Raw genomic sequence first — 18,659 nt, forward strand, 5'->3', positions numbered from 1 at the left:
AGCCCAGAGCGAACTACAGGGAGGTCCAGCCAGACACACACACAGTGAGACCCACTTAAAACAATGACAACAACAAAAATAGAGGAAAAAATAAAAAAGAATGAAAAAAGAAAAACTTTGTTTCTGGGTAGTTAAGGTGCAGAAAGTATGAGTTTTATGACTCTGTTTAAAACTTTGATCCTGGGCCAGTGAGATGGCTTGTGTGTGTGTGTGTGTGTGTGTGTGTGTGTGTAAAGGCACTTGCTGTCCAACCTGACAACCTGAGTTTGATCTGTGGAACTCACATGGTAAAAGGAGAAAAGGAACTCCTACAAGTCCTCTGACCCTATATGTGCACCTTGGCTGGTACACACACACACACACACACACACACACACGTAAATTGTGATCCTATATCAAGGGTAGTAGCACACACATAATATCAGAACTTGGGAGATGGAGTCAGGGGGAATGGGAGTTCAGGGTTGTCTTAGTGTTCTATTTCTATGTTCTTCCACATATGGTCATCCACAGCAACTCTAATGAAAGAAGTATTTAATTGGGATTTTATTACATTCAGAGGTCTAGTCCATTACCCTCATAATGGGGAACAGTGACATGCAGGCAGACATGGTAGCTGAGAGTTCTACATCCTGATCTTATGGGAGCAGGAAGAGAGACACTGGGCTTGGATTAAGAGATTGAAACCCCAAAGCCAATCCGTAGTGGCCACTTCCTCCAACAAAGCCACACCTATTTCAACAAGGCCACACCTCCCAATCTCTGTCAAGTAGCACCACTCCCTAATGACCAAGCATTCAAACATAGGCCCATGGGACCATTCCCATTCAAATCACCACATTCCACTGTCCGGTCCCTGTAGGCTTGGAGCCATATCACAATGCAAAAATGCAATCATTCCAACTTCAGAAGTCTCCATAGTCTATAACAGCCTCAACACTGTTTAAAAGTGCAAAGTTCAAAGTCTCTTCTGAGACTCATGGCAATTTCTTAATTGATAATCCTCTGTAAAAGCAAAAGCAAAAAACAGACCACATACTTTCAACATACAATGGCATATGATATATATTACTATTCTAAAAAGGAAGGAAAGGAGGCGGAGTGGCAGCGGCGGCGGCGGCGGCGGTGGAGGCGCACGCCTTTAATCCCAGCACTTGGGAGGTACAGCCAGGCGGATCTTTGTGAGTTCTCCAGCCTGAGCTACAGAGTGAGTTCCAGGAAGGGTGCAAAGCTACACAGAGAAATCCTGTCTTGAAAAAAAACCAAGGAGGAAAAAAAAAAAAGCGGGGGGGGGGGGGGGGGGGGGGGGTGGGGAGGAAGAAAGGGAACATAGGAAGTACTGGACCAAAGCAAGACTAAAAAGCATCAGGGCAAATTCCAAACTTGGCATTTCCATGTCTGATGTCAAAGCACTCTTCTGATCTCCAACTCCTTTAAGGTTTGTTGACTGCAACATACTTCTTTCTCTTGGGCACTGAAGACGACTCAATAACAGTTTCTGTATTTGAATTAGCTCCTCTGGCATGAAGAGATGAAAGTGCTGTGCCTCTGGGTAGGATCTAAGTTGAATTTACAGGCTAATTTCAACCAAAATCCAAGGGAATTGGGCTCAAAAAATGACAGTTTTCTTTCTTTCTTGTTTGTTTTGGAGGCAGGGTTTCTCTGTGTAGCCCTGGCTGTCCTGGAACTCACTCTGTAGACCAGGCTGGCCTCGAACTCATAGAAAGCTACCTGCCTCTGTGTCCTGAGTGCTGGGACAGTTTTCTTTTTTTAATATGAGTATTTATAGTGGTATCCAGCTCGAATAGCTCTCATTTTAGAAGCATCTATTCCTGAAGACTAGTGATATACAGGGTTTGGGGCTATAGGCGGGGTCTTTAACATAAAAAGCTGCTCCCAGCATCTCCAGGTACAGGATTCCCCTTCAAGATAAAACTTCAGGGCTGTAGGCTAACAAGAGATGATGATTCTATATCAGGAAGGAAGAAAAACGTAAAACACAGAGAGAAGAAAGGTGAATGAATTTGCTTGAGATCTTGGTTTGTAGCCAGAGGGAGCTGAAAGATGTCTGGTTGCACCCCATCCTCACCCAAGGGAGTCAGATTGCTCAGTATTATCAAGCACTTGTGTTAATATTCTGATCCCGGCCCTTGGCGCCACCCTGTGTCCTGACATAAAAGTCTCTTTTTAAGAAAAAACTTGGCCCTCTCTCTCTCTCTCTCTCTCTCTCTCTCTCTCTCCCTCCCTCTTTCTCCTGCTTCCCTCCCACGAAGTGTTCACCCTCAAACTCCCTCTCTCTCTTCCTCTCTCTCCCTCTTCTTTCTGTCTTTTCCTGTCTTTCTCTTTAGCCCTCATTATAATAAACCATTTCCACCTGGATGCAGCCTCTGGGTTGCAAATGTCCGCCCGCCACTCTGCTCACAGGTTCCCTGTGAGCGCGGGATACATAACAATTTGTAGCTTAATTTAGAAGACTTCCTCACATTTCTTCTGACAATGGAGGGTTGATTAGAATGTTCTGCAACTTTTATTTTTCTGATTTTCTTCATGAAAAATTGTGCAGTTAACAATTCAGATAGTGCAATTTTGTAAAGAATACTATGGTGTGGATGTAGCTTAGTGGTAGAGCACTTGCCCAACATATAAAAGGCTATAGGTTTCTCAGTGATCCAAAAATAAATAAAAATGAAAAGAATATGAAAACAAAACAAAACCAGAACACAAACACACTGTGGAAGTGGCTTTGTGTTTTTCTCAGTGTGTCCCATCAGGAGACACATGCTATCAATTTTCTTATTACTTACTGGTGGCATTAATTTTCATCATTTTGATTGGTTAGTGTCTGCTAGGTATATTACTGAAAAATTACTACTTTTTCCTTGGTGGTTAAGTGCCTTATAAAAGATTAGTGTGAGAATATTTAAATACTCTATTTTCCCCATTTCTTTTATCATCCTGTTTTGGTCATGGTTCTCTAGTGGGACAGAACTTACAGAATAAATCTCTCTATGTGTAGAAAGGGGATTTATTAGAATGACTTATGGGCTGCAGTCCAGCTAATCCAACAATGGCTGGCTGTGAATGGAAAGCCCAAGAATCCAGTAGTTTCCCAGTCCACAAGGCTGGATGCCCCAGCTGAGCTTCTGTTGGTGCTGGAATCCCAAAGAAGTAGGCTCCAATGCCAGTGAAGGAATGGTTGTGCTAACAAGGTGGGGGACAAGCAGGCAAAGAGCAAATGTTTTCTTCTTCCATGTCCTTATATAGCCTTCCAGCAGAAGGTGTGGCCCAGATTAAACATACTCCTGCCTCAAGGTCCAGATCAAAGATGTGTGTCTTCCTACCTCAAGAGTCTGGACTGGAAGTGTATTTTAGGTGGACTAAAAGTAGTGATGTTTCAGTACTATACCTAGCAGAGACCAACCACTTCAAACCAAGCAAAAATTCTCTCACCAGTGTGCTTCCATTTCTGGATTCTAGTTCATTCCAGTGACCCTTGTGCATTTTCCCAGCTGAACTACATACCCAGCCATGACTAGTCCCATGTTAGAACCACTGTCTGCTCTCCCCTGCTTCCATCTGATACTCTATATTTATTATACCAAGAATGATTATGACATGGACAGGAGAGATGGCTCAGCAGTTAAGAGCACTTGTTTCTCTTCCAGAGGACCCTCCTTCCAACCTCTTCCATGCTCCCCTATTCCCTCTCAAATTCATGTCTTTTCTTCATTACTGTTAAACACACACACACACACACACACACACACACACACACACACACATATAACCTTTTGAGTTGGTTTATGATTACTCATATGCATATGTTTTTAGGGCTGACCACTTTATATTGGATTGTCAGTTAGAGGGCTCATCCCTGGGGAAAACTAATTCATTCTCATTCTCTCTCTCTCTCTCTCTCTCTCTCTCTCTCTCTCTCTCTCTCTTTCTCTCTCTCAGTGGTCCTTGAGTGCTTGTAGCTCTTCATCAAGAGGTGGGGCCCTGTGAGATCCCTCCCATCCACACTGGCAGATCAGATGGTGTTGCCATTGTCCCTGTCTTATTTAGACCACCATATTGCTGAGATTTCAGGTGTTTAGAGATACACAGGTCAACTGTAAGGAGACCCTGCCTACTCAGTTTCTTTCTTTCTCTCTTCCTTCCTTCCTTCCTTCCTTCCTTCCTTCCTTCCTTCCTTCCTTCCTTCCTTCCTTCCTTCCTTCCTCCTTCCTCCTTCCTTCCTTCCTTTCTTTCTTTCTTTTTTTTGGATAGCATTAAATTTATTTTTATTTTTTCATTTTTATTTATTAAGAAATTTTCTACTCACTCCACATGCTATCACAGACCCCCCCTCCCTCCTCCCTCCTCCCACCCTTCAGCCCTCTTTCCCAAGCCACCCCACTTAAGAGCATCCTGGGGTGGGGTAAGGATGGAAATGATGAAGCAGACATTTTCAGAACCATGGAGAGTACCACTTGCCCAAACCAGATGTGGGTGGTGCAAACCTTAATCCCAGCACTTGGGAGGCAGAGACAGGCAGATACCTGAGTTGGAGGTCAGCCTGGTGTACAGATCGAACTCTAGGAAATCCAGGGCTACACAGAGAAATCCTGGGGGGTGTGAGGGAGAGACAGAGAGCAAGCCACTTACTAAGCTTCAGCCTCCCCAGTACTTGATTGTGCTCATTCACTGCTGTGGTCTGTTTTACAATTTTTGTTTTTGGGTTTGGTCCTCAAGGTGATGGTATGGAACCTTTAAGAGTCACGGCTAGTGCGAAGTTCTTAAGTCACCAAAAAGACAAACTGATGTCCTGGAGTGAGTTAGTGAGAGAACTAGTTGTGACCATAGCCTGACTGAGTCTCCTGACTTCCTCTATCAACATGTGATTTCTTTTTCTTACATGCACCCTACCATTTGCCATGGAGTCCTTGCCACAGCCAGCACTATGCTGTTTGTACCTCGTCTCTTCAAAAAATGTGAGATAAATAGTTTTCCTGTATTAGGTTAACATGGCTGAGGTATTTTGTTATAGCAATGAAAAAAAAAAAAACCGACTAATTACCCAATAATGCCAGTAGCATCTGCTCTGCTGGCTGAATTCACTTTGACTCTATTGCTTCAATATGACTCTTTTGATCCCACTTTGTATTTTCTTGAAGCACTCATCCCTTAACTCTGCCTCTCCCACACCTGTCTGGCTCACCTTCCACCTCCATTGGCCTTTCTGGTTACTTGGATATGCTTTTCTTTCTTGCTTTGCTCATCTAAATGTGATGTCAGTTTTGTCCTTTGTACTAGGAAACTGCTGAATTAAAAAATGTCCCCATCCTTCTAATGTTTTCAACTCTCCTCACTCATCTGATACTGGTTATTAGTTCCCTATTTTCCATCTTGATACTAAGCTAGTCTTGCAGGACATGCTTTCTGAGAGTTGCTTAGTGATTTATACTTGGATGCCCAAGTCCAATGGTTCAAAAAGTACATAGATAAAGCCACTTCATGGTGACAGAGTAGTTTCTGGATATAATGTTCGTTGTTGAGTCTGTCAGTGCAGGGGTGCAATCTCAGTTCCTTGAAGGCTGAGGTGGGAAGATGGCAAGTTCAAGGGCAGCCTTAGGAACTTAGTGAGATCTTGTATCAAAATGAAAAGTGTAGGCCAGAGGTATAGCTCAGCAGTAGAGTGATTGCCTAGCATGTGCAAGCCCATAGGCTCAATCTTTGGCAAACAAACAAACAAACAAACAAACAAATACATAAATAAAATCACATCTCCCAGGCAAGTAGGACGATATTGGATTTCTTCTATACAAATTGTCTTAGGGTTACTATTGCTGCAATGAAACATCATGACTTTGGGAGGAAAGGGTTTATTTAGCTTACACTTTACATCACTGTTCATCATTAGAGGAAGACAGAACAGGAACTCAGACAGGGCAGTGACCTAGAGGCAGGAGCTGATGGCAAAGGCCATGAAGGAATGCTAATTATTGACTTGCTCCTCAGGCTTGCTCAGCCTGCTTTCTTATAGAACCCAAGAAAACCAGCCAAGGAATGACACCACCCACAATGGGATGGGCCCTCCTCATCAATCACTAATTAAGAAAATGCCCTACAGCCTTGCCTACAGCCTGATGTAAGGGAGGCATTACCTTAATTGAGGCTCCCTCCTCTCAGATGGCTTTAGCTGTGTCAGGCTGACATAAAACTATCTAGTATACAAATCAAGAAAACCAAATCCTTACAATAAAACTCAGAAGAACATTATCAAATAAATTATTTATTACTGAATAATCATAGGCATTTTAATAAAATAGCATAATACATTTAATTATTTAAAATGAGCAAAAGCATCATCTCACATCTACTTGTTACAGAAACAAGGCCTTAAATATCCCAAGTTGTATTTTAAAACAAGAAGTGTAACATCATGAGAAAGTTTCTAACATAAATGAAATGTCTATCTTGCTCACTTGATTGTGTCTGAGGAATCTGCCAGACCCTTAACTGCTCAGGCAGAGGCCAGACACACCTCTTATCTGCCTCCTTTTTTCTTACCCTCTTCCTTAACTTTCTCTCCTCCCCAAGGCTTCCTCCCTCAGCTCCCAGTACTTGCAGGGGCAGATATGCATCAAGTTCTGCCCTGGTTTTTCTTCTAGAGTCTTGGTACATTTTTTACAATTTCTGATTTGATTCCTGCCCAATCCCATTATCTGTATGTAATGGCCAAACTCCTAAAAAATAGTGTGGCCTAGTGAGGAATCACCTGCCAAGGAATGCTTTTAGTGGTCCAAGTTCTTAATTCCATTTGAGCTGGTGGCATAGAGAACTGCCACTCAGACCATCATGTGGTATCACATCTGGAAGTGTGTTAGGAACGCAGAACTCCTGGGTTCCTCAAAACACAGTCAGAATGTACACTTTAACAAGCTTTCCCATAATTCATGTGCACAGAAGTGCTGGAGAAGCACTGGAGGGACCTAACTGTCATTTATTTGATCATTGTCGCTGACTCACAGGTGATATATGAGCTCTTTTTGTTTTTGAAACAGGTAGTTCAGACTAGCTTTGAACTGGAAATCCTCCTACCTTAGCCTGAGTGCAGGTAATATATATCATGTCATATATATATGCCACCACACCTGGCTATCTACATATAGTTGAAAGTTTGGGGAAGTTATTTGGTTTTCTCTTGGCCAGCTGTCGTGGAAGAGGTGACTATGTAAGTATAGACAACCGAGGTTTTGTAGCCATTCAATTTAGACGCAGGTCCAGCTGTAGCAGATAGCACTCCAGCGCCATGTGTGGTTTGAATGGCAATGCAGGCGATGGGCAGGTCACCGGGTCACTGGGTGAGCCTTCAGACTTCCCTGGGTTTCGATACTGGCTCTCTTCCTACAAGCTTTTGGAATTGGATAATGAATTGTTCTTCTGGGAGCTTAGTTTTCTTGCTTGTAAGGTGGGTGAGAACATGCATCTAAGAAAGTTTGTTTTGAAAAATTATGTAGCACAATACCACATAGGCAGACATTCAGTTAGTTCCTTTCCCTTTCAACACTTCGATGGAAGTTAATTTTGAAAAAAAATTTAAAAACTTGAAAAAGGAAAATACTTCATTAGTTTTGAACCAAGTGTGATTTTAATGCCATTGTGGGGAAATTAAAATTCCTTCTTTTGGGTTCTTAGTTTTGTTGACAAAAATAACTTAAAAATAGTCAGTAGGAGCTCCAGGAAAATTTTAGCAGTGTTAGCATCAGCCTTTCTGAGGGGCTGGTCTCTTGGCCAAGTGATTGACAGGCCCAGATGAATGAACTCTTAAGGGAGGAGGCAATAGTATAAATTTTTCTATTCTTTGGAGAAGATCAGGATGCCATGTTTCCACCCAGAGCCAGACATGTATTCCATTCTTTTGACCATGAGGAAATACCAAAAGCTGACAAATTAGTTGTGATAATAGTAGGGATGGAATCAAAGTGCTGGTTCTGACCCTGGAACCCTCATACCCCCCCAGTGGCTGGTGGAACCTAGGAGGGGTGCTATAGCTTAGCTCCTGCCCCTTCAGATGGGATGGGGCCACACAGCTACTGCCAGTCCAATCTGGGACCTGAGTGTCCATTGGGCTTTAAGAAACCATTCTTCAAAGAGCCAGTCTCCCCAGCTCTTTGGTTAACCCAATTCTGTTTAGTTATTTAGTTGTTCATTTATTTATTTACTTTTTGTTTTTCACAGACAGGGCTTCTCTGTGTAGTCCCGACTGTCCTAGAACTCACTCTGTAGACTAGGCTGGCCTCAAACTGAGACTGATTTTCCTGCCTCTGCCTCAGGAGTGCTGGGGTCAAAGGCATGTGTCACCCCCCTGGCCTGTTTAGCTGTTTAGCTTTTTTTTTTTTTTTTTTTGATGGGCTCACGACCTTGTTGGCTCCCCGCCCTGAGCCTTAGGTTGCCTTCTTTCTGTAGCTGGCTCGTGCTCCTCTGTGCATATGCTTTTCTAAGTGAGACTTAGGTGGACCTCGGATGAAAAGCTGGCTAAAGGCTTGCGTAGCTGTTACCTGATGGTTGTATCTGCTTTCCTTGTTTTCTGAAAGTTTACTTGATTCTTAGGTGTAGTTGCTTTTCAGAGTCGACTGTTTCCTTTCATCATATTTGGCTATAGTAATAATAATCTTTTGTCTTCTATATCATGCTAAAATTTAACCTGCATAAAATTAAGATGGTCTTTTGGTTTCTCTGTGGGATTTTGCTTGACTCTACTTCCTTCTTAAAGATGTCATTATAATATCATGAACATTTAAATCATCTTTGAGTCAAAGATCAGGCAATACTCAACACTTTTCTGATACTTTCAAGACACCACAGTGCAAAACAGAGGAGTTGTGGTAGTGAACAGCAGTGAGTGGCTCTCTGAGATGGAGATAGGGATCCCTGAAATTCGTGTCAACCTGGCTGGGGTCTCCTTCCCTATCTACGGGGGCAAACAATGATTAGTTTCAGCACGGCTGTACTGCTTGTTTATTCTAAAGGGGTGAAGTCCAGGAAATGGGAGGCCCTTTCATCACTATCCCAGTTCCTGCCAACTTAGGGGATGAATGTGTTCTTATATTCATACTTGCATTTAATTGTGAGGAATCTTATGTCTTTAATATTTTTACTTTATTTCCTCTAAACTAAAACTGCCCATGCTTTGGCTAGAATTCGTGCACCAATCACAAACTTCTGTAAAACATGGTCTTGTTCTCTGTGCATAAGGATTGAAAGGGCTGGGACCATAGCTTGTTGGTAGAGTATGCCTACCATGTATGTGTAAAGGCCCTAAATTCAATCGCTAATCAATCTCTTCAGGATTAGCCAGGGTGGAGGAAACCACTGAATACACAATTGCTTATTTTACAGTCTTCTGCACCAAAAGGGAAGGAGACCCATAAAACATGCATCAGTGATACCCTTGATAACGATTTCCTAGGGGGAAAGACAAGCTGTCAGTGGGGAGATTTCTCACCTACAGTCCTTTCTGCTGATATTTGTCAAGGCAGACATCTCTTCTGTCGGCACCCTGCCCAGACCTAGGTGTCTGTGCCTCCCCGAGCGAGCGAACGAGCGCTCTAAGCAACCAGAGCAGACGTTTCCCGATGGCCAGACACTCCCGACCTTAAACTGCCCTCGCCTGACGTTTCGGCCTGGCGACTCAGGGCAGGTGAGTCCCGCGCCCGCCCCGCACAGCGCCTGCGGGAGGAGCGGGCTGGAACCGAGGGCGGCGGCTGCGGGCTCGGCCTAGCCGCAGTCCCAGCGTCCCCGGCCGCCCGCCTCCCGGAGTCCCGGCGCCCAGCCCTGCCGCTGTCCCCCAGCCGAGGCAGCGCACCGGCGAGATGCGGGGCGGGGGGCAGGGCGCGGGGTAGGTGACTTTCTCCCGCCTCCGTTGCCCGGCCCAGGGGAGCAATGACATCACGTGGCCTTCTCCACGCGCCGACACAAAGAGCCGCTGCCAGAGGCCTCGGCCAGGGAGGCCGGCGGCCGCCGCTGCCTCTCAGGGCTCCGGGGCCCCGCCAGCCCGGCCCTCCGCCCGCTGCCCGCGTCCTCCTGCCGCCACGGTCGCCCGCGCCCCCCGCGCCCCCCGCGCCCCCCGCGCCCCGCTGAGCCCGATCGCCCGCCCGGGCGCCGGCCCCTTCCCATGCGGGCTGCGAGGGCCCTGGGAGGGGCGCCCGGAGCCAGCCGCGCAGCATGCACTGGGGAGTTGGCTTTGCCTCGTCCAGGCCGTGCGTGGTGGACCTGAGCTGGAACCAGAGCATCTCCTTCTTCGGCTGGTGGGCCGGGTCCGAGGAGCCCTTCTCCTTTTATGGGGACATCATCGCTTTCCCTTTGCAGGATTACGGTGGGATCATGGCAGGGCTGGGCTCGGATCCCTGGTGGAAGAAAACCCTTTATTTGACCGGGGGAGCTTTGCTGGCCGCGGCTGCGTATCTGCTCCACGAACTCCTGGTCATTAGGTGAGCCGCAGAGGAGGGACCCCCCGCACGCGGGCGCCTTCAGGGGGCACCTGGCCCGGGAAGGGCTGGCACGAAGGGGGGTCCGGGGCCAGCCCCTCCACCCTGCCGCCCAAAGGTCCAAGCATCCTCTCTCATCTTCTCTCTAAGGGTTTCATGGTCTCCTGGACACTTGTGAGGGGCCATTTAGAGTTGATGGGAGAATTAAAGTGGGAGGGGAAAGCATTTGCCTTCTAGCATTTCGATGCTAAAAGCAAAGTGCTGTGAGTCACTAGTGTTATGGACCCAAACAATCTGTTAAAGCCCATAGGAAGAAGATTCTAACTGCAATCAATGCATTTGCAACAATAGAATGAAGCTCTATAGAAACATGAAAGTACACTTTTATAAATGCCTAATTGGTTTATGGGTAATAATGTTGGAATATTAAGTATTAACCTCATCTTTACTTAAAAGGTTAGTTCTCCCTTACTCCTCTCTAAATGTCAACATCATTAAGAGGCTGCAGTTGCAGAAGCTTGCAACCTCCTGTCGCTGTTAGAGATGCTCGGCTAAGTGTCGCCCTGTTCAGTTTTGATGCAGCCTTAACCTGCTTACTGATTATCTGGTATGGAACCGTGAGCGCCTTCAGGTTTAAATGCCATTGTTGTGTGATCAGTAGGAGCTCCGAGGGCAGCACTAGCACATGGGGTACTTGACCTAACAGGGAGTCTCCCTGAGCTGTAAACAGTTTCATGGCTGCCTGCCGCAGAATGTGTACAGGGCTGACTTGAGAATTACAATAAATGGAGGCCCCTGCTGATGATACTACTAGTCCCATAGGTCTCTAGTGGAGTAGGTGATACCACAGTGTATCGAGACAGTTTTTGGTTAACTGATATGTCCGTTAATAGTTACGATTTCCATGCATTTTGGGCCCCAGTCACTGGAGATTATTGGAGGCAGCATAGTGTTCAGTTGTTCAGCATTTCCCTTCTGCCCAGTATTTTCTGAAGGGACAAGGATGTGTTAACATCCCATTTTCCAGGGGTATGGCGAATAGAATATAGTGAATAGAGGTGCTTAGTTCTAGAGATTATAAAGTCACTGGTGACCTCCAAAGGGCTTGCAGAACTCCAGGAGAACACTGTAGTAGCCCCACAGTGTTCACACTGTTTGTTGGTTCTGAGAGGGTAAGAAATCAGCTAGTGCTGAGAAAATGTGTTGGCTTTCATATTATTTAGCTATGTTGGAAGACTGAGAAGTATGTTTTAAGTTCGCTACATCTCATTTAGTTCATTGCCTTGAATCTACTTGAACCAAATACAAAAGTTTTAAAGTGAAATATCTCCAAGATTACTCCCCATCTGTGCCTATCTTAGAACTCAATTTCAGGTCAGGTTTCAGTCCGTATAAAGAACTCCCACACACCTCTGCAGCATTTTAAACAGTAGCTTGTTGTTTCTTGGTTGTATTTCAATCCAAAGCCTCTGAGCACGGTCCCTGCACCAGGTGGCTTCCCAGCATTTTTCCAGTTTGTGGAAAGTGAAGGCTTCATCTGGCTGAATCCAAAATGTGGCTTAGATGACCTTGAAGAAATAATGGGGCCTTGGAAGCTCACTTTGGAATAGACCATGCCCTGGAAGCTCTGGATCTTGGACAGTCTTAAGCCCTCTGCCCATGTTAGGTCTTTCCCCATTATGGTGACCACAAGCCTCAGCTCTGGATACTTACTTGGATCAAGATGTTTTACGACCCATGTTCATTTACTTTTGTTTCTTGACAAATGAATTGATAAACTTTATTATAATACAAGCAGAAAGAAGGCTGCCAAAGTTTTGGGAACTTAGTAGGACTCTGTGTGTGTGATTGCAAGTATCTTTAAAAACTACCACTAAAGAGTCGAAGGAGGTTAAGTAGCCTGCCCAAGATCATGCAGAAACAGGAGTAAGACCGAGGTTCCAATGCGGAGCATGGCTGCTGGTGAGAAGGTGCTTGCTTTGAGGTGGAGGAGAAAGGAGGTGAACAGGGCGTTTCCTAGGAAGACAGGCCTATGGTCAAGATGCACCTTTCTGCCAGCTTCCAAGAGTAGAGAGACAAGGAGCAGACAGGAGCACTACAACAGGCTTCAGAAGGTACAAGCTAGGGAAACTTCCACTTCCTGTGAAATCCGAGCTTCCACTGTCTGTACAGTTTAGGCAGAAGAACAAATCAAAACATGAAATGTGTGGAGGAAAATAGAGCACAGCAAGCTCCCCACCCCAGTTCACCAGCAATTGTCAGCTCTTCCCCACCCTGCCTGGACTTTCTGCTGCCCAGGTTAACCTTTATCTATGGCTTTGTCTCATGAGAAAAATGAAGATGTCAGGTCACTTAAGAAGTCTAATTAATGAGTATAGCCAATGCAGGTGTTTTTAGGGTGAAGCATGGGTGCTTGTTTGGGATATTATTTTGGATATTTGTATTTTCTCTACTGTTATATTTTTAAATATTTATTGTCTTAACCCTTTGTTTTCCACAAGTGGAGAATGGCCTGGCATCTATATTAAGCATCTGGAAATTTGCTTGTAACTCGAATGACTAAATAATGACTTCATTCCCCGGAGCTCATTTGAGCTTTGGGTACCCTATCTGATATCCATGATTGACTCATTGCCTGTTACAGAGGCTATGATCATCTGTGATGTTCTTAGAGCAGAGGCAGGACCTTGTTAGTTCCTATTAGTGAGCCAGCTGGCCTCTGCAGGTGTTCTCTCTTCAAATCTCATTCTGAAGCCATTTTATGAAGTAAAGTGCACAGGAAGGTCCTGACCCTAAACTATCGGAAGTAGAAGGATGCCTATGGGGCCAGATTGTCTGGGTTCAAGTTTGATTCTGTGCTTAGCCAGGCATGCACCCTGGATGCTAATAAATTCTTAATTAGCATCATCTATAGAGTAGAAATAATAACAGTAGCCTTCCTTATCCAGTTGGTTTAATATGTTAACACATGGAAACTACTTAGGGCTGTTTATCATATGGGCATTCAGTAAAGATTAGCCATCACTAGCTAGCTGAGTCAGAGTGGCTGTGTTAATAAAACTAATCAAGGAATTGACAAATTTTCTGATCATTGGACTCTTGAGGTCTAGAGTTATTTCAAACTTGATACATTTTTTTTTTTTCATTTTTACTAGGGATTGAACACAGTGCTTCACCTGCGGCAGCCGAGTAGCCCACCATAGAACAGAACTAGATCTTCACCCCACTCCACTTTACGGTTTTTGTTTGTTTGTTTGTTTGTTTGTTTTTAAGTTGAGGACTGAACCCAGGGCCTTGTGCTTGCTAGGCAAGCGCTCTACCACTGAGTTAAATCCCCATTGAGACATGGTCTAGCTGAGTTGCTTAGGCTGGCCTTGAACTTGAAGTTTTCTTGCCTATGCCTTCTGAATAGCTGGGCTCTGCTGCCAGTCTTAGTCTGACACACTTGATCTGAAATTGGTGTTCCTTGGGCAAGTTACACTCTGGCTTCCAAGTTTCCTGTCTACAGTAAAATGTTAGTATGGTGTCCCAAAGTTAAACTCTAACAATGCCCCACCGTAGACCGCTATTATCAGAATTAAGTAGGTTAGTATGGGCAGTGTCTATAAAGTCACTGGCACATGTCGACACCTGACCAGCATCTATTTTGACTATGAGGGTCCTAAGTGAACCTTTAGAATTTGGTTCTTCTGGCCAGTAGGGCAGAGGACTTCATATTTATCTCCTTTTAGTTCTTAAACTTTGCCTTGCTAATTTATATGAAAATGCCACTTTGTGTTATGAATTATTTTACTGGGCAAAGTCAGCTGTGAATTGTAGAGTTTGTGTTGTCTGCTGACAGTCAAAATGAGTCCTGGATTTTAATACCTGACCTCCCACACATTTCCTATAAAGGAAAACCTTTGTTTTATAGTAAATATTTTAATTTTTTGGCTTGTAATTTCAGAATGAGTCATTCTGAGTTTTTAAATTGCCAGGGCCCTTGGTTAGTAAACCTCGAGAGAGCTTGTTTTATGAAGTGGAACTGCTGAAGCTAGTGAGCACCACGCGGTGAAGGCGACAAGCCATTCCTGCTTGGCCAGAAGTAGGCATAGAGTTAAACTGGAATTTGGAGAGGGAAGTAGAAGCTTATGGAGGGTCAAGCCTTGAAAATGGAGTTTATCTGACTGGGAAAAGCTAGGCATACAAAAAGGTGGAAATTGTAATAGGTTTCTGAGGAGTTTATGAGCCAGATTGAGTGAACTGGGAAGATTTTGTAAGTGAACAAGACCATATCTTATTGTATAAGAATAAATTTCTCTACACTTTTAATGCTTAATAGCCTATTAAATGTTTACAGATATTGTTTGATTTAATCCTTGTGATTATCAACATAAAAAAAGAGCCCGAATGTTTAGTGTCAGATTCCCTGTAGATGTGCATCAATGCCACACAGACTCATTCATTCAGTTATCTCCTCACCTTATACAGAAGGGTCTGTTTCCAAGTTTTATGTAAGGCAGGCATATAGGCACTGTCCAGGCTCTGCAATGCTACTATGTCTGTACCCAGGATTCTCTGTAGCTCAGGCAGGCTGTGAATGAATGATCCATTTCAGCTTCCTGAGAGCTAGGATTAAAGGCCTGAAGTACCATGCTCACCTTCTAGTATTTGCATCCCTAAAATATATGTCATGTATCTACTTCATAGGGGTGTTTTGAAGATTAAATGAAATAATACCCATGAAATGAGCATGGTGCAGAATCAGGTGGAGCACATAGTAAGCACAAAATGCCTGTTCCAAAACTACTCCTCTTGCCCATAGGTTGCATGTTGATTTGTAGTTACTTCCCAGAGTCACTGGATTATAGTCACTTCAGAGGTGTAAGGTCCACCTGCATGTCCACTCTACTTCCGTTCTCTAAACACTGGATGAGGTAAGACCCGTCGCACACACTTCTGCTTGTGCACATAAGACTACGACCCTACAGGGTCCTCTTGAGGCCCTAAGGCAACAGAAAACTAACATTCAGATTGTTCTTCATTTCTGTTGGTTTTGACAGGAAACAGCAAGAGCTTGACTCCAAGGATGCTATTATTTTACACCAGTTTGCAAGACCTAACAATGGTGTCCCCAGCTTATCTCCTTTCTGTTTGAAAATGGAGACATACTTAAGAATGGCTGACCTACCCTATCAGGTACTTGTTTGCAAATACTTTGTATTTTTATGGTCTCAATATCACATAGAGGGGGGTGTGGTTAATGTCATAAATGGATGTCAGAGTAGAAGGGGTCTGAAGGTTAGACCCCAGTCTTTAGAGAGATACTTGGATTCTAGGGTGTATTGAATTCTTTTTACATCAGTTTTAATGAAGGAATCGTAGTATTTCTTTTAATGTGTCCTTTGGTTGGAGGTTTGGAGAGGCATCCAGGGCAGCTGGTGAGGAATGTGCATGTGCTACTGCCTGGTGGGACTTCTCTTTTAGATTTTTCACTCATCATTTTGTCCTCCATGAATGTGGGGTTAGAGGGCACAGGAGGAATCGGGTGCATATTTGAAAAAAATAGATTGGCAGTACTAGGGATTGAAGCTAGTTTCTCATGTACTAGACCAGGGTTCTACCACTTAGCTATAGCTCTGATCTTTGAATATATTTTTGAATTTTTCCATGTTCTGCACAAGTGGCTTTCAAGGAAGTACCTGTACATTTCCGCATCAAAGATGCAAAGCATATTGGAGAGATGCTCAGTGGTTAAGAGCACTGTGACTCCTGTAGAGGATCCTGGTTTGGTTCTCAGCCCCTACATGGTGGTTCTTGATCATATGTAACTCTAGTTACAGGGGATCCCATGTCCTCTTCTGACCTCAGGCATCAAGGCAAGCATGTGGCACACAGATATACTTGAGGGCAAAAGACTGACACATAAAATAAATAAATCTAAAAAAACTTACATGAAGCAATTCAAGAAAAAAGGAAAAAAAAAACCACACATACCCATATATACATGCATACATATACGTATACACTTATGTGCAATAAGTAATTTGCAAGTATTTTCGTGCCATTAAAAAAGAAAATAAGACAAAATCTTAATTATAACTAATTATTGGAGTTTAGAACATGGGCTATTTTTAATATACATATGTGTATATATATGCATTTACAGGTTTCCCCTAAGAATAGAAATAAGCATTATTCCATAAAAAAAGAATAAACAAAAGTATGTATTTGAAGGTATCCAGTTTCCCTCAGTGATGCTCGAGTTAGCTAACGAATTTGATATGTTTTTTGTTATTGTAGCCATTTCTCTATGTAGCTTTAAGTTTTCCCCTTTTCTTTTCCTTTTTAACAAGTTCTAGCTGTAGGGAGAGTTTTCAAAGCTTTGTTTCTATATTCGTTTTTGATATTATGGTCAGAGAAAATCATCTCTGTGACACCAATTCCTTCAGTTTACTGAGACTTTATTCAATTGTGTGGTTATTTTTTTTTTAATAGTAGAAAAGAATTAAGTAAATCTTATCAGTGTGGGGCAGCTTATTTCTTTACTTGCTTGAAGATATCTGGTGTGTTATTGAGAGCTGCGTTTTGCTCTTCTAAAGTGGTTTGCCTGTTAGTCTCTGAAAAGGGTAAATCATTCAAGTCTTCATTGATTGGCCCCCTTTTTGCTGCTCTGTTAGCATTTTAATACTACTTATATATTTGAAGTTATATTATTAGGTACACATATAACAAAAGATCCCATTTAAAAATGCTTTAGTTTTCAAAGTCCACTACCCCTCTAGTTCTTTTTATAAACTTTTTCAATATGAATTCTTATGTGTCTTTTGCCTCTTTAACTATTATTAAAGCTGACATAAAAAGCAATGGACTTCATTATAGCATTTTCTTTCTTTTATTAAACATAATTGTACCTTTTAAATCTTTAGAGATAACAAGACAAACACACATGAGCATAAATGACATTACTTAGAACAGTAAACAAATTTTCATAACATAGAAACATTTACTGAAAAAAGTAACTCCTTTGCATTTTTATAAATCTATTTTACTTCTAGCTTATTAGGTAAATGCTATATTCTCATACCTGCTTTTACACTCAATATTTCATTTTGGCTGATGTCTGAAATCAATGAAGAAAATCTGACCCTACAAAGATGCAAAGTTTAGAAACGAGAGAGATTGGTTTGGGCTATGCTGTTGTTCTAGTTGGTGGTTTGTTTGGTTGTGAGTGGAACATTTTCTTACCCATGTCATTACTCTCTGTCTAATTTAGCACTGTCCTCCACTGCTCCCCTACTCTCTTGATGGTCCAAATATTCTTCACCCCAAATATTCTCCTTCTTCAGTGTTCATATGAACCCCACCACCCTCTCTGTCTCCAGCATTTTGTTGCAGATGTCTTCTCTTGTGGTCCTCTTTCTAGTCTCATGGCACACACAGATACATGCATATGTATAAAGTTAAATCTAGGTTTTTGCATATGAAAGAAAATGTAAACTTGTTCTTTCTGAGTCTGGTGTGTTTCACTTATCACAGTGATCTCCAGTTCACTCCATTTTCCAGTAACTGACAGAATTTCATTCTTCTCTATGGCTGAGCAAAACTCCATTGTGTACATAGAATGTATTTTCTTTATCCATTCCCATATTTTCAGACACTTAGGCTAGTTTCTTAAGTTGGCTGTTGGGAATAGTGCTGCATTAAACAAAACATGTGAATGTTGACTGGGTTTCCTTCAACTATACCAGAAGTGGTATAGCTGGCTTATATGGTAGCTTTTTTGAGAAACCTTCATTCTGCATATTGGCTGCACCAATTTATATCTACACTAACAGTGCCTAAGTGTTGTTCTTTCTCTGTATTTTAATCAGCATTTGTTGTCAATTGTTTTCTTGGAGAGAGCCACTTTGACTGGAGAGAAATGGATTATGTGCTTTTTTACATTCTGGGGAAACTAATGACCAATTGTTTTAAACTATTTCCTTTAATCATGTTCCCTGCCTGTTTCCTGTTGTCTGGATCTCTGCTTTATTTCCCGGTCTCTGTGCTGTTCTGTAAGTCTCTGCTTCCATGTGGAACCTTCCTCCTGTGGAGCTTCCATTGCAATGCAATATTCCATTTTTGCAACCATTTTTTTTTTTTAAATTTAATTATGTGTGCCTGTGTGACTGGGGGTATGCCCAAGTGCTTACGGGTGCTTGTCGA

General features: G+C 43.0%; 1 protein-coding gene across 1 annotated transcript in view; it reads left to right on the forward strand.

Annotated features, from left to right (window-relative positions):
- Positions 1 to 9,694: 9,694 nt before the first annotated feature.
- Faxc (failed axon connections homolog, metaxin like GST domain containing) overlaps positions 9,695 to 18,659 on the forward strand; it is a 63,978-nt gene continuing 55,013 nt past the window's right edge. Inside the window, exons 1-2 of the mRNA XM_036178846.1 lie at positions 9,695 to 10,475; positions 15,515 to 15,650. Of these exons, the coding sequence (XP_036034739.1) occupies positions 10,210 to 10,475; positions 15,515 to 15,650 (402 nt within the window). The 5' untranslated portion in view covers positions 9,695 to 10,209. The remainder of the gene's footprint in view (positions 10,476 to 15,514; positions 15,651 to 18,659) is intronic.

The sequence above is a fragment of the Onychomys torridus genome, chromosome 2 (genome assembly GCF_903995425.1).
Source record: "Onychomys torridus chromosome 2, mOncTor1.1, whole genome shotgun sequence".
Taxonomy (NCBI): domain Eukaryota; kingdom Metazoa; phylum Chordata; class Mammalia; order Rodentia; family Cricetidae; genus Onychomys; species Onychomys torridus.